The sequence below is a fragment of the Telopea speciosissima genome, chromosome 4 (assembly GCF_018873765.1).
Source record: "Telopea speciosissima isolate NSW1024214 ecotype Mountain lineage chromosome 4, Tspe_v1, whole genome shotgun sequence".
Lineage (NCBI taxonomy): Eukaryota > Viridiplantae > Streptophyta > Magnoliopsida > Proteales > Proteaceae > Telopea > Telopea speciosissima.
This window is the reverse complement of record NC_057919.1, coordinates 34336904-34351428: the sequence shown is the minus strand read 5'-3', so window position 1 is coordinate 34351428 and position 14525 is coordinate 34336904. Positions and strand designations below refer to the sequence as shown.

Sequence of the window (14525 nt, the reverse complement as noted above, 5' to 3'; positions counted from 1 at the left end):
CGTTCAACGAAGCTGTAAAATTAATCACCGGATGATTTCCTACCATGTTTCCAGTAGTGTGGAAGATGATGTGAGCACTCAATATTGGATCAGAGAAACAATTAGGGTTAGCAGTCTCTCACATCCGTCAATTCTCTAGAAGCCATAGATGGAGCAACTATCTTTTTTTGAAATAAGAGTGATCCGGGTATGGTTGATTCCAGGTGGGAGATATTGAGTCTCAAAAAAAAGTCCTTGACCAGTTTAAAAATATCATTTTTTATCATATCCCAATGAAATTGGTAAAAGAAAGCAGGGAAGCCATCAATACCAGGTGCTTTGTAGGCCTCTATGCTAAAAACAACATTTCTGATTTTATCCTCAGAAGGTGTGGATGTAAGGAATTCGGCTTGTGTGTGGGGGATGCAAGGATTGAAGAGAGATGATATGAAGTCAGGGTCAAGAGGGTCCATGGAGGAAAATATACGGGTGAAATGATCAGAAAGTTTTTGTGCCAGCACCGAGGGGTCAGTTATTTTTTCACTTGTGTCCGTCACAATAAACATCGAGTTGTTGGATCTTAAGTTTGCCTTGGCTATGGAGTGATAAAACTTGGTATTCCGATCTCCATCGGCTACTTACAGAAGACGGGATTTCTGCATCCAAAAAATTTCTTCAGCCTCAAGAAAGTTCATGAGTTCAGTTTCTTTCTCAGCTAGAAGAGCAGCCGACTCGTTGAAAGGTGGAAGGGATTCAAGGGATTGAATGGACTAGATTAGATGGGTTTTTAGGTTTTCAATTTTGTTGAAAGTGTGGGTGTTCCATTGCTTAAGACGGGTTGAGATTCTAGTAAGTTTGGTTGGCAGATTATCATACAGGGATGGGTCCCAATTTGAGTTAAAGAAGTGGACGAATTCGGGATGTTTGGTCCAGGCTTCTTGGTAATGGAATAATTTCCTATAAGTTTTCTTGTGTGGGGAGGTATTAAGGAGTAGAGGTCTGTGGTCGGACCCAGTCGAGGGTAGGGTTAGCAGGTTTGCAGAAGGGAAGGTGATGAGCCATTCTGGAGAAGCCATATAACGGTCCAGGTGTTCGAGGATGGTTTGTGGTGGCTTTTGCTTGTTGGACCAGGTGTACCATGATCCAGAAGGGCATAATTCTTCCAGCTCAAAGTCATGGATTATGCTGGTAAGAACGTTAGCAGATGTGTGAATCATAGGTACATCTCTTCCCCTGAATTTATCCTTAGGTACGAGAAGTTCACTAAAATCCCCTATCAGAACAAAGGGTATGGTTAGAGAATTAAGCCAGGTTTGAAGGGTAACCCAGAAAAGTTATCTTTCGACGGATTTGGGTGGGGCGTATAAGCAAATTAGGCATCAAGGTGATGTACCCAAAGGATCAGATACCGTAATGCAAATGAGTCTTTCAAACACTTCAATGTTATGGGTGATAAGATTAGGTTTCCCCAAAACCCAAAGACCCCCACTGTATCCCCTAGAGCCCGACCCTTCAACAAAGACAATGGTAGAGTAAAATTTACAAGCCCCTGGTAGCGATTTGAAGCAAGGGGAAGTACTTTTAGTTTCACACAGAAAAATAAAGTCAGGATTGTGCTTGAAAACATGGTAACTACGAGAGCGCCTGGTGATTTTATTTTTCAGTCCTCTAACATTCTAGCTAAACACAATCATGGTTAAAAGAAGAAACACAACAAGAAGATCTACTGTAGAACTTGAAAGTTTAAAAACAGAAAGCTAACAATAAAATAAAAAAGACAGTAATGAAATCGGACCAAGGCCCATGGTGAAGGCAAAAAGTTACCGGATCTTCATTGTTTTCAGGCTCCCTGCGAACACTGCTAGGTCCAGCATCTTCTCCAATGCCAATGGTCCTTCGTTTATGAGAAGATCTGTGTTGCTCCACTTCAGATCTCAGTTCGTACACCAGATTCCTCATTTGGGTTGGCAGAATACTAGGAATTTTAGAGAGGTGAATGAGATTATTGGACAGTTGTTGGAAGATGTCAAGCTCAGTTGATTTTTTCTCATCAATAAGGAGTTCATCCCTCTTTCTCTTTCCTTTCCTGGCTATAGTAGCATCGGTCTGCCCCCTCACCTCATCATTGTGAGCAAATCACGTTCAGACTTCCTATTATTGTTCGAGCTTCCTGCCATGTGGTGTAATTCCTACAGTGTTACATCTGCGCCCGGATTTACTATTAATTATAATTTCTCTCTCCTGTGAAGTGTAGATTCTGCTGTCGTGTACGTTGGCAAGCTATTTTCCCTTGTGGTTAAACCAAGCCACAAGATCATTGACCAGTTCACGGGCCTGCCTGTGGAGGAGAGGTTCCTTAACCGGTAGTGGAGAAGATTTATCGATGATGACTTCGTCGATCATCCTCCTAGCACTAGTCCTCGGAGTGAAGAGTACCGGAAGGCATTCCCTGTATCCCCACAGCTAGACACCTCCTTTGACGATGAGCTTAGCATCACGATTGGGAAACTATTCGGGATCATGAAGGACACATCGTGACGGTCGGGGGTAAGATACTGCCCTTGTGAGTATTGGTATGTTTTCCCCTTGTTGGCCTTGAAGTGTGGGCCAAAGCCCGACCAATTTTCTTAAGTTTCTGCCCTTATAGTAGCAACGGACGCACGAGCGGACTCACTAAGACTGAATCCACCCGTTAGTCCGCCCATGCTGTTTAAGGACCCTGTGTGTTTCTTGGGTGGGACCCACACCCCATGCCCCGGACATCCTAACTAGACACCTAAACAAGGTTTGGGCCTCACCCTAGTTCTCCTTAACTTGTGGGTTGCCATAAGGGTGGACCCATTAGCTAAATAGACCTCTTGAATGAGTTTTGACTCATAATGCCCTAGCCAAACAGGCCCTAAGTGGGATATGATTTAAGACTAAGGCTTAGTCTTCAAGCCTCATTACTCTCTATACCAACCTAAAACGTGGGAGCTGTGGAGCATTGAAGGCTTGTGGAGGAGAGCTTGGAAGGGGACTGTAGGAGTGGAAATCATCCATTAAACCATCCTTGAGGTAAATGCCCTCACCCTTCTCCCTCTCTTTTCCATTTCTAAGTTTGGAGAATCCCTTGGGATCAATTCTAAGCTTGGGGGTTCTCTTGGAAACCCATTAAACCTCATTGAATGCTCCCTTTGAGACCTTAATCCTCTTCCCTGAATGTTTCCATGGATTATTTAACCTAAATGATGTTCAAGCATTGAAAACCTAGCTCAGGTTAGGAAGAACCCTGGGGATGGATCCAATCTTTTGATTTTCCCCTAAATCATTTAAAGGGCTATGTATATTGGACCTCCAACAAAGGTTTGGACTCATCTCCTTAACCCTAAGACCTTTATGGATCCATGAATGAAGGGCTGGAGGTGATGATCTTCACAGCTTTCAAAGGTATGGCGACGGATGAACGATCGGACTCACTGTCGTGCATCCACCTGTTAGTCCGTTCAGCCTAACCTGGCTGTTTATTCTGGGCGGAGCCACGAGCAGACCAACTTGAGTGAATTCGCCCGTAGCTCCGGTCGCTCTCGGGAAAATCTCAGGGTTTGGACGGATGCACGAGCGGATCCATGTTTTGCATCCTCCTATGAGTCCGTTCCATGTATTTTCAGGGTATGGCCTGGACGGATCCAGGATCAGACTCACCTGGCTGACTCCGTTCTTGCATCCGCCCCTACTGTCTTGACCTAAACTTCAATTAAACTGTTGGGACCCTTTGTGGGATCCACCTATATACTTTTAGCACTACTTTCATGCAGCCTCAAACTTTGGGATCTGTACGGGAGTACGTGCATTAGAGCAAACCTCACCGAATGACAAACAGACGAACTATGACTGGGCTTTGGGTGATGTTTGGGCTTGATATATACATGTAGAAGTATAATTACATAGATTATACGATGGTGTATATGCTGCATTCATTCTTGCTATGTTGCATTCTTGCATATAAAACCATGATTTGTATGAATTGATTATGTGCAGACATATTGCTTTAATTTATTATATTGGGTTACGGTGCCGGGTGTGCCAGTGCCGGAATCCCAAATTTCTTATCATTATATTCACTGCTTGCCATCCTGGTCTGTATGCACCGTGCCGTGCTGGTACCCGGATACTAGATGGAATGGGATGTTGATGCACTCAGAATACCTCAAGAAAATAATAGAAAATACATGTAGTATATCTGTGGCTAGGATTTATGCTCCCTTTTACTACGACCCTTGCCAACAGGAATTTATGTGTTGGATAGTCCGAGCACCTGATGTCTGTGGAGGCGGGAGAGGCCAGGTTAGGGGTAGTGTCAGCTATCGCGGTCTACCACTGGGTGGTCTATGGCTTCTACTGGCGTAGGCTCCCTTGTGATAATTGAGGTTTCACTGGGGTGATAGTATAAGTGACCCTCAGTGTCTCCTGAGTTATCACAGTAGCATATACCATGACTTAGATTGTTTGTTAGGTGAAAAATATACTTAACATTAGATGCATCATGGACTATGTGTGATTGTATGTATGTGCACTCCCCTTTCCCCTTACTGGCTCAGTGGAGCTAACTCCCTGTGTACACAACTTTTAGATTTTGATGCAGGTGATAGTTACTTGGCCAGCCTAGATGTAAAGTTGGCGGAGTACGATAGTATTGGCGCAGAGGAGCCTAAGTACGTGTCAAAAGAACACGGTGATGGTTGCCCCTGTGATGATTGTGCTTATGGGCACTGATGTTGTTGGGGGTGTTGTCTCCTCCTTTTGATTCTTTTGGGCCTTTGTGCCTGTTATAAACACTTTCTGTAATAACTTATTATTGTTTTGAGTAGTTATGTCATGGTCAGCTGGTGTCAACACTAACTATTATATTATCACTTAGACAGCTGAATATACTGTAATTACTTCTATAAATATTGCTTCTGCTTACGATAACTCTGACAATGAATGGAATATTTATTTCCTTTGCTTAAATGTAATTATTTGGGTGGGTCCTTGGGTGGTGATTATGCTTTGGGACACTGTGTCGTTGATCCTGGTAGGAGTTGGGGTGACGCGTGTCATTCTAATCACCCTCTTGACTGTGTTTACGGCATAAGGTAGGGATAGAGGCGTGACAACGTGGTATCAGAGCGTAATATTCTGTACAAAACACGGTCCACCAAGGGCTCTTAATTTACTCTATACAATAGGATCTAAATTAAAAGCTTTTAACAGGCATAATTAAAATGTGTGCAAAACGTAGGAAGAAGACTAGCTAGGGAGAAATTCGAGAACCATAACGAATAATAGGGACAACTTGAGAGTTTAAAATAGTAAATATAAATATAAATATATAAATATATATACATATATAGTGTAAACTCCAACTACATCCAGTTGTCTATCACCCAAACCTCCTGTGGAGGCGAGCCAACTACACACAAATCATAAGTAAAGTTCCCCAAAATTACAACCAACAGAACCATAATTACATATTAAAAAAAAAGAGAAGATAAAGACAAGTTATATATTGTTCACAAACTGCCAACGAAACCAAGAGAAGAAACTGAAACTAGGAAAAGTCAATATAAACTCCAGCAGACTTGGGGCCTAATCCCCCATCTCATTGTCACTGTCCTCGTCCTCCTCATCATTGCCTTTATTTGTACAGGTAGGCATTGATGTCGTGAATATCCTTTTCCACCTTTTCGAAGCGATGGCTGTGAGAGGCAAGTTGTCCATGGATACCTGCGAAGCCCTGTATCATGTCTGAATTGAGCTTGGCCATGTTGGTGTTCAACTGGCCCAGAACATCAAGAACAACATCCATATCTGAAGTCCTAAAACTGGAGGCACCAGCAGCAGCCTGCACTGGAACCTCTCCTTTGTCCTCATCACTGGCCTCTTCACCCACATCTCCACCACCTACTGGAACCACTGGCTCCCCATCACTATATGTGTCAACAATGATCTGCATGCGGGCCAGGGAGTTCCTCCCAAAAGGTTCCTTATAGCTCTCACAAGGTGGTTCATCTTTCAAATTGACTTGGAAATGCTGAAGGATGCGAGTAAGGAGTCTTCCATAGGAAGGGTCTTCTCAATTCTGGACTTGAATTGAACTTGCTTCATATGGTTGACAATGACATAAGGCAGACTTATTTGGGTACCTTGATGCAAGCAGTACCCCAGAGTAGCAGACATAAGGGAAGGCTCAGTGTTGTGCCCCTTGATTGGCACCAAATTGGATTTGGCAATCATAGTCAAAATCCGTTGAGAATTCCCAAAGGTAGTCATTTTAACCCGGTGATCAAACCTGTCATTAGTCATGGTGTTATACAGGTGCTGGTACTCTGCTAGAGACATGCAAGTTTAGGGATCCCTCCCAAGTGGATGGTACACCCGGTTCCCCATAGAACTGATTCCTAAGATGACTCCCAACTCGATCTCATTAAAGGAGATTCTGACTCCCTTCACAAAAAAATTGATTCGCAGCCTCCTTGCATCCTCTAGAACCACTGTCAGGTTGGAGTAGAAATGCCCGATCAGCTTGGGGTAGTAGTACCTGGGCAAGATCAACATGTTGTACCACCCTAAATGCTCAAACCTTGGCCCCACTTTAAAGGCCACTAGCTCCTCCACGATAGCATCTCTGCCCACCTCAATCTTTCTTCGGCTAAGCTTTCTAGTGTATATAGATCCTCTGCCTCTGCCGATACAAAGAAATTTGCATAACAGGGGACTGGGGCTGGAGCCAGTGCTGCTGCTTCCGTAGGAGCCCTATTTCCCCTGGTTCGAGGAGCCATTCTTCTGCCCAAATGATCTACACACACCAAATAAAATCAAAGAACACAATGTGAGTGAGTTATCACTCAAATGCTAATGAAATAGAGGAATTCAAAACAAGATGAAACAAACCATTGATTTACAATCACTAGGATAGTAGAAGGGAATTTAAAAGAAAAGTAATATATATATACCCAAGACTAAGAATACAAAAAGAAAAATTCCTTCTCAAATAACAAGATATGGGAATTCCTTTAAATTTTCATGGAGACATTAACATGGGTGTCAAACAAGTAATAATACACCAACAAATTACAATTAACCCATGTAAGGTGGGGAGCATAAACAACACATTGTATATCCAAAGACAAGACACCAAAACAATGGGATATTTTCAGTTTTGGCAGGGATTGAACTAACCCTAGCCCTAATCGATGGGTATCACATGTTTAAACATGATCACAAATAGTTTTGAAACTTAAAGGAATAAGAAAAACAAGATTCCCATATCTTTCCAAGCAACAAAACCCAATATTGAGAAAAAGGGAAGAAAACCTAGTTAAAAACCCTAGGAGAAGATCAAAAATCAACTCAAAAGATCCAAAATGGGGAGGTAAACACATACCTTGAAGTTAGGAGAGGAGGTTTGGGGTTGGAGAAGTCCCCAGCCACGATTGTAGGGCTGAAAATTTCGAGCAGATGAAGTCTAGACTCCTCTTGCTCTGTTCCTCCGCCCTTAACCAACAAGCCAAAATAAAACTGAAACTGCGCGGTTAGTATTCTTATGAAAATTTTTGAGCGGACGCACGACCGGACTCACTATCGTGAATCCGCTGAGCATAAAAATCTTGACCTTTCATCTTTTGTACTGAGTGAACGAACGAACGAACGAACGGAACCACGATCCAAGGATCCGTCCGCTAATCCGTTCGACCCAGGTCCTCTCAGCCAATGGACACCCTGAAAATGGATGAACGAACGGACTCACATTCCGCATCCGCCCGTTGGTCCGCCCAAGCTAACTTTGCGAACGGAGTCACAACCAGACTCAGAGGATTTGATCCATCCGTGGATCCGTCCATGTTCTAAAGGGCTATTGGCCTATATTTTTTGCCCAGCCTTACTTTTAGGGTCCCTAGTTCCTCTTGTGTGATGTTACACACACTTTATATAGAATTGTGCTTGCTTCCCTTAAGGTTCTTTACCATACACTTGATTCCTTATCTTTGTGCTAACATGTGACGCATCTTAAATATATCAGGTGCTAAATCATGGTCAATACTCGCAACCGGAATCGTTCCCCTCCTAGGGAAGACGCCGGTAATGTTTCGAGGAAGGTTTGCCTACACCGCCTCTGGTGAACATTAATACGGATGTTGCCGCACTCCTAGGGAACATTCTGCGCGATATGTAAAGGGAACATCGGGATTCCCAGATAAAACAATGCACATTTATGCAGAATATGACTGCCCAGCTTCAAAATGTTGGTCAGGAAGGACCAAGAGTGCCACCTCTGGTGCACTAAGTCCCAAATCCCACAGCTAACACCCCTCCTATCATCCCTCCTCTTAGGCCGGCTGCAAATGAAGTTCCTGGAACACAAGTGAACCGAAATCCACCTCCTCCCCCTCCGGCTGCCTTACCGATCAGAAATGTGATACCGGAATGGGCTGATGCCTCCAAACTTTCTGAGAAGTTTCAAAAGCATCCTCCTCCTACTTTTTACAAGTTGATCCATGACTCCATGTTCCCGGCTACTTGGATACGGGACCCCGAAAGGATCTTTGAGGTGCTACCGTGTAGTGATCTCGAGAAGATTCAATATGCTACCTTCCAACTCCGAGGTGACGCTGATGCTTGGTGGCGTTCCTCGAAGGAGCATTTCTGGGTCAAATACCCCAATGTAACTTGGGATCAATTTAAGGAAGCTTTTCTTGAGAACTACTTCCTAAGAAATTTTCTAGAGAAGAAAGAGATTGAATTCATGTGCCTCAGTCAGGGATCCAAGTCGATCTTTGAATATCAACAAATCTTTGAGGAGTATTTCTACTTTACTCCGACACACTTGAAAACTGACGACGTGAAGGTAAGAAGGTTTGAAAGAGGGCTTAGAGCCAGCCTGAGTACATCTGTGGTACAACACAAGTACCCCACCTATGCAGAAGTGGTTGAAGCTGCCAAGTTGATAAAAGATCAGCAGAGGGAAAATAATAGGGCCATACAAGCAGGCAAGAGGCCAATGTCATCTCATAACTCTAGGGGACCCAACAAGTTCCAGAGGAGAGGGGCTTACACCCATGTAGCTCCAATTCAGTCCCGTAGACCCGATGCGGCTCAAGTGCCTAAAGCTACATCTGCTCCTTATTACGGGACCCAGACTCTTGTTTGTTACAACTACAAGGAGTCTGGCCATATGGCCAAGGATTGTCCACAACCGCGACAACCAGGTCCATGGCCAGTTATGACTTCCAGGGCATCCCAGGCCAAGACTGCTATTCGTCCACTTGTTCCTCCTCCAACAAGCAAGACTCAGGGGCGAGTTTATTCTGTTACTCATGAAGAAGCCCAGTCTGACCTTGGCGTCATCATAGGTATTGTACTCAACCACCTTAGTAAAATTTCTTATGTTGAGTTTATCATGCTTGGCTATTCGTTGTTATCAGGCATGATTTCTGTGTGCTCCTTACCTGCATATGTGTTATTTGACTTGGGGGCGTTACACTCCTTTGTATCTCCCTCCTTTGCCGAGAAATTACCAATTGAACTGGCCAGTATGGAGCAAAAGTTAATAGTCAGTACACTGACTTGAAGCAAGGTCGAGCTTGACCAAGCCTTTAACTCTTGCCCTGTTCGAGTGAGCAACCATGGGCTTGAGGCCAGTTTGATCAGTCTAGATATGAGAAACTTTGATGTAATTCTGGGAATGGATTGGTTGTCCACTCACGGAGCTAGCCTGATTTATGTTGAGAGAAAGATACTCTTCAGGACAGGAGAAGATAATGAATTTGTGTTCAAGGGTAGCCAAAGTAAAAAATCCTAGGAAGACAATCATTTTGGCTCTCCAAGTTCAGAAGCTCTTAGCATAGGGTTGTCAGTGTTACTTAGCCTCTGTGTTGGATACTGAAGCCAAGGTCACACCTATGGAAGAGATAAGTGTAGTAAGAGATTTTCCTGACATCTTTTCGGATGACCTCACACGGTTACCACCGGATCGAGAGACAGAATTTATGATTGATCTGATGCCCGGTGCCGCTCTAGTGTCTAAGGCACCATATAGAATGGCCCCATTAGAACTGAAAGAACTTCAAGAATAGCTTAACGATTTGCTGAAGAAGGGTTTTATCAGGCCAAGTGTTTCTCCATGGGGTACACCGGTCTTGTTTGTCAAGAAGAAGGACGGTAGTATGAGTATGTGCATTGACTACCGTGAACTCAACAAGCTTACGATCAAGAATCGATACCCGCTGCCTAGGATCGATGATCTGTTCGACCAATTGCAAGGCGCAAGGGTATTTTTCAAGATTGATCTCCGCTCGGGGTATCATCAGCTAAAGATTAGAGGTAGTGACATTAGTAAAACCACGTTTAGATCGCGATATAGACACTACGAGTTTCTGGTTATGTCCTTCGGACTGACCAATGGCCCGTCAGCTTTTATGGAGCTAATGAACAAGGTATTTCACGATGTGCTGGATAAGTACGTCATCATATTTATTGATGACATCCTAGTCTACTCCAAGAGCGAAGAAGAACATGCTGATCACTTCGTTTTGTGCTGCAGCGCTTGAGAGAAAAGCAATTATATGCTAAGTTTAGCAAGTGCGACTTTTGGTTACAGCAAGTGGCTTTCCTAGGCCATTTGGTATCTATGAAGGGTATTGAAGTTGACCCCAGCAAGGCACAGTCAGTAGTTGACTGGGAGACACCCAAGAACGTGGCAGATATTCACAGTTTCCTCGATCTAGCCAGCTACAATATCGAGAACTTTTCAAAAATCTCTGCTTCTATGACTCGACTGACCTGAAAGGGAGTGAAGTTCGAGTGGTTAGGCGACTGCAAGAGAAACTTCCAGGATCTGAAGCAACGACTGGTTTCAGCTCCGGTACTTACCATTCTAAATGGTACCGGAGGGATGGTAGTCTATTGTGATGCATCTAAAATGGGCCTCGGCCGTGTTTTGATGCAAGATGATAAAGTGGTAGCCTACGCTTCTCGTCAGCTGAAGGATTATGAGAGAAATTACCCGACTCATGACCTAGAGTTGGCGGCTATGGTCTTTGCTCTAAAGATCTAGAGACACTATCTATATGGAGAGAAGAGTGAGATCTACAGCGACCATAAAAGCCTCAAATATTTCTTTACTCAAAAGGAACTTAATATGAGACAGAGGCGCTGGTTGGAACTCATGAAGGACTACGATTGCACCATCCATTACCACCAGGATAAGGCAAATGTTGTGGCAGATGCTCTTAGACGAAAATCCCAGACCTTATCCATCGCATCCTTGGCTGTCAGTAACGAGCTTATAGAAGAAGCTAGAAGGATGGATTTGGAGTTATTGGTAGAGGGTGTTACACTATCCCTAGCAGCATTATCGGTGCAATCAACTCTAATTGAGAAAATTCAGACAGCTCAAGCTTCGAATGAACGCTTTCAGGAAATTATCGAAGCTATCCAGGGTGACACACAATGAGATCTAGATTTCACATTGACAGATAGCGGCATTCTCAAGTTTAGGGACCGCCTATGTGTTCCTAAAGACGATCAGCTGAGGAAGGAAGTATTGTCGAAAGCACATGATGAATCTCCCTACTCAATTCACCCAGGAAGTACAAAAATGTACAAGGATTTGAAAGGACATTACTGGTGGAGTGGAATGAAGAGGGACGCAGCTGAATTTGTGGCTAGGTGTCTCACTTGTCAGCAAATGAAGGCAGATAGACAACGGCCCCATGGCCTGTTATAATCATTGCCCATGCCAAAATGGAAGTGGGAACATGTCACCATGGACTTCGTCATAGGACTACCCCGTACACCCAGAGGTGTCGATGCTCTATGGGTTATTGTGGATAGACTGACGAAGATAGCTCATTTCATCCGAATCAAGGTCACCTATTCTATGGATAAGCTAGCCCGCTTGTACATTGATAACGTGGTCCGCCTGCACAGAGTTCCAGTTAGCATTATCTCAGATCGGGATCCCAGGTTCACATCCAAGTTTTGGGGTGGATTCCAGAAAGCTATGGGTACCCTATTGAGTTTTAGCACTGCCTTCCTTCCACAGACCGACCGGCAGTCGAAAAGGATAATACAAACATTGGAAGACATGCTTTGAGCCTGTGCCATTGATATGCAAGGTAATTGGGATGAGCATATCTCTCGCTTATCGAATTTGCCTGCAATAACAATTATCAAGCTACTATCAGAATGGCTCCATTTAAGGCTCAATATGGGAAGAAGTGTCGTACTCCATTGTACTGGGATGAAGTAGGTGAGCGGCATATCCTTAGGCCAGAATTGATCCAGACAACCTGTGAGAAGGTGGACTTGATCCGCGAGCGAATCAAAGCGACACAATCTAGGCAGAAGGGCTATATAGATTAAAGACGGAAGGATCTAGAATTCCTAATTGGTGACAAAGTGTTTCTTAAGGTGTCGCCTACTAAGGGCGTGATGCGGTTCAACAAGAAGGGAAAGTTAAGCCAGAGATATATTGGGCCCTATGAGATTCTTGCGAAGATTGGATCGGTGGCTTATTGGTTGGCGCTTCCATCATCTTTGGATGGCGTGCATGATGTCTTCCACGTGTCTATGCTACGAAAGTATGTACATGACCCCAGTCATGTTCTATCTCAGGAACCACCAGAGCTGGCAGCAGATATGTCATATAAAGAACAGCCTGAGAAGATTTTGGACAGCAAGGTGGTGAATCTCCGCAATAGACCTATTAATTATGTGAAGGTGAAGTGGTGCAACCACACAGAAGAAGAAGCCTCTTGGGAAGCCGAGGTGGAAATGCGAGCAAAGTACCCTTCCCTTGGATTCCTGCAAAGTACGATAATTTCAGGGATGGAATTTTTATAAGGTGGGGAGGATGTTACATCTGCGCCCGAATTTACTATTAATTATAATTTTTCTCCCCTATGATGTGTAGATTCTACTGCTGTGTACGCTGGCGAGCTATTTTCCCTTGTGGTCAAACCAAGCCACAAGATCATTGACCAGTTCACGAGCCTGCCTATGGAGGAGAGGTTCCTTAACCGGTAGTGGGGAAGATTTATTGATGACGACTTCTTCAATCATCCTCCTAGCACGAGTCCTTGGAGTGAAGGGTATCGGAAGGCGTTCCCTGTATCCCCACAGCTAGACACCTCCTTTGGCGATGAGCTTAGCATCGCAATTGAGAAACTATTCGGGATCACGAAGGACCCGTCGTGACGGTCGGGGGTAAGATACTGCCCTTGTGAGTGTTGGTATGTTTTTCCCTTGTTGGCCTTGAAGTGTGGGCCAAAGCCCGACCAATTTTCTTAAGTTTCTGCCCTTACTCACCAAGACTGAATCCACCCGTTAGTCCGCTCGTGCTGTTTAAGGACCTTGTGTGTTTCTTAGGTGGGAGTGTGGGACCCACACCCCGTGCCCCAAACATCCTAACTAGACACCTAAACAAGGTTTAGGCCTCATCCTAGTTCTCCTTGGCTTGTGGGTTGCTATAAGGGTGGACCCATTGGCTAAATAGACCTCTTGAATGAGTTTTGACTCATAATGCCCAAGCCCAATAGGCCCTAAGTGGGATATGATTTAAGACTAAGGCTTAGTCTTCAAGCCTCATTACTCTCTATACCAACCTAAAACATGGGAGCTGTGGAGGAGAGCTTGGAAGGGGACTGTAGGAGTGGAAATCATCCATTAAACCATCCTTGAGGTAAATGCCCTCATCCTTCTCCCTCTCTTTTTCATTTCTGAGTTTGGAGAATCCCTTAGGATCGATTCCAAGCTTGGGGGTTCTCTTGGAAACCCATTAAACCTCATTAAATGCTCCCTTTGAGACCTTAATCCTCTTCCCTGAATGTTTCCATGGATTATTTAACCTAAATGTTGTTCAAGCATTGGAAACCTAGCTCAGGTTGGGAAGAACCCTGGGTATGGATCCAATGTTTTGATTTTCCCCTAAATCATTTAAAGGGCTATGAATATTGGACCTCCAACGAAGGTTTGGACTCACCTCCTTAACCCTAGGACCTTTATGGATCCATGAATGAAGGGCTGGAGGTGATGGACGAATGACCGAACTCACTATCGTGCATCCGCTCGTTAGTCCGTTCAGCCTAACCTGGCTGTTTATTCTGGGCGGAGCCACGAGCAGACCCACTTGAGTGAAGCGCCCATAGCTCAGGTCGCTCTCTGGAAAATCTCAGGGTTTGGACGGATGCACGAGCGGATCCATGTTCCGCATCCACCCGTGAGTCCGTTCCATGCATTCTCAAGGTATGGCCTGGACGGATCCACGATCGGACTCACCTGGCTGACTCCGTTCCTACATCCGCCCCTGCTGTCTTAACCCAAACTTCAATTAAACTATTGGGACCCTTTGTGGGACCCACCTATATACTTCTAACACTACTTTCACGTATCCTCAAACTTTGGGATCTGTACAGGAGTGCGTGCATTAGAACAAACCTCATCGAACGACAAGCAGACTAACTGTGAGTGGACTTTGGGTGATGTTTGGGCTTGATATATACATGCAGAAGTATAATTACATA

At 44.3% G+C, this 14525-nt stretch overlaps 2 protein-coding genes across 2 annotated transcripts; both read left to right on the top strand.

The window, feature by feature from the left end:
- Positions 1 to 8033: 8033 nt before the first annotated feature.
- Positions 8034 to 9571, top strand: LOC122659237. The gene is made up of 2 exons (XM_043854370.1): positions 8034 to 8082; positions 8304 to 9571. The coding sequence occupies exons 1-2, from the start codon at positions 8034 to 8036 to the stop codon at positions 9569 to 9571; spliced, it is 1317 nt and encodes a 438-aa protein (XP_043710305.1).
- A 2864-nt stretch (positions 9572 to 12435) lies between these two features.
- On the top strand, positions 12436 to 13029 carry LOC122659236. Its single transcript, XM_043854369.1, has 2 exons — positions 12436 to 12814; positions 12917 to 13029. Exons 1-2 carry the CDS (start codon positions 12436 to 12438, stop codon positions 13027 to 13029), a joined length of 492 nt encoding a protein of 163 aa, XP_043710304.1.
- Positions 13030 to 14525: the final 1496 nt, after the last annotated feature.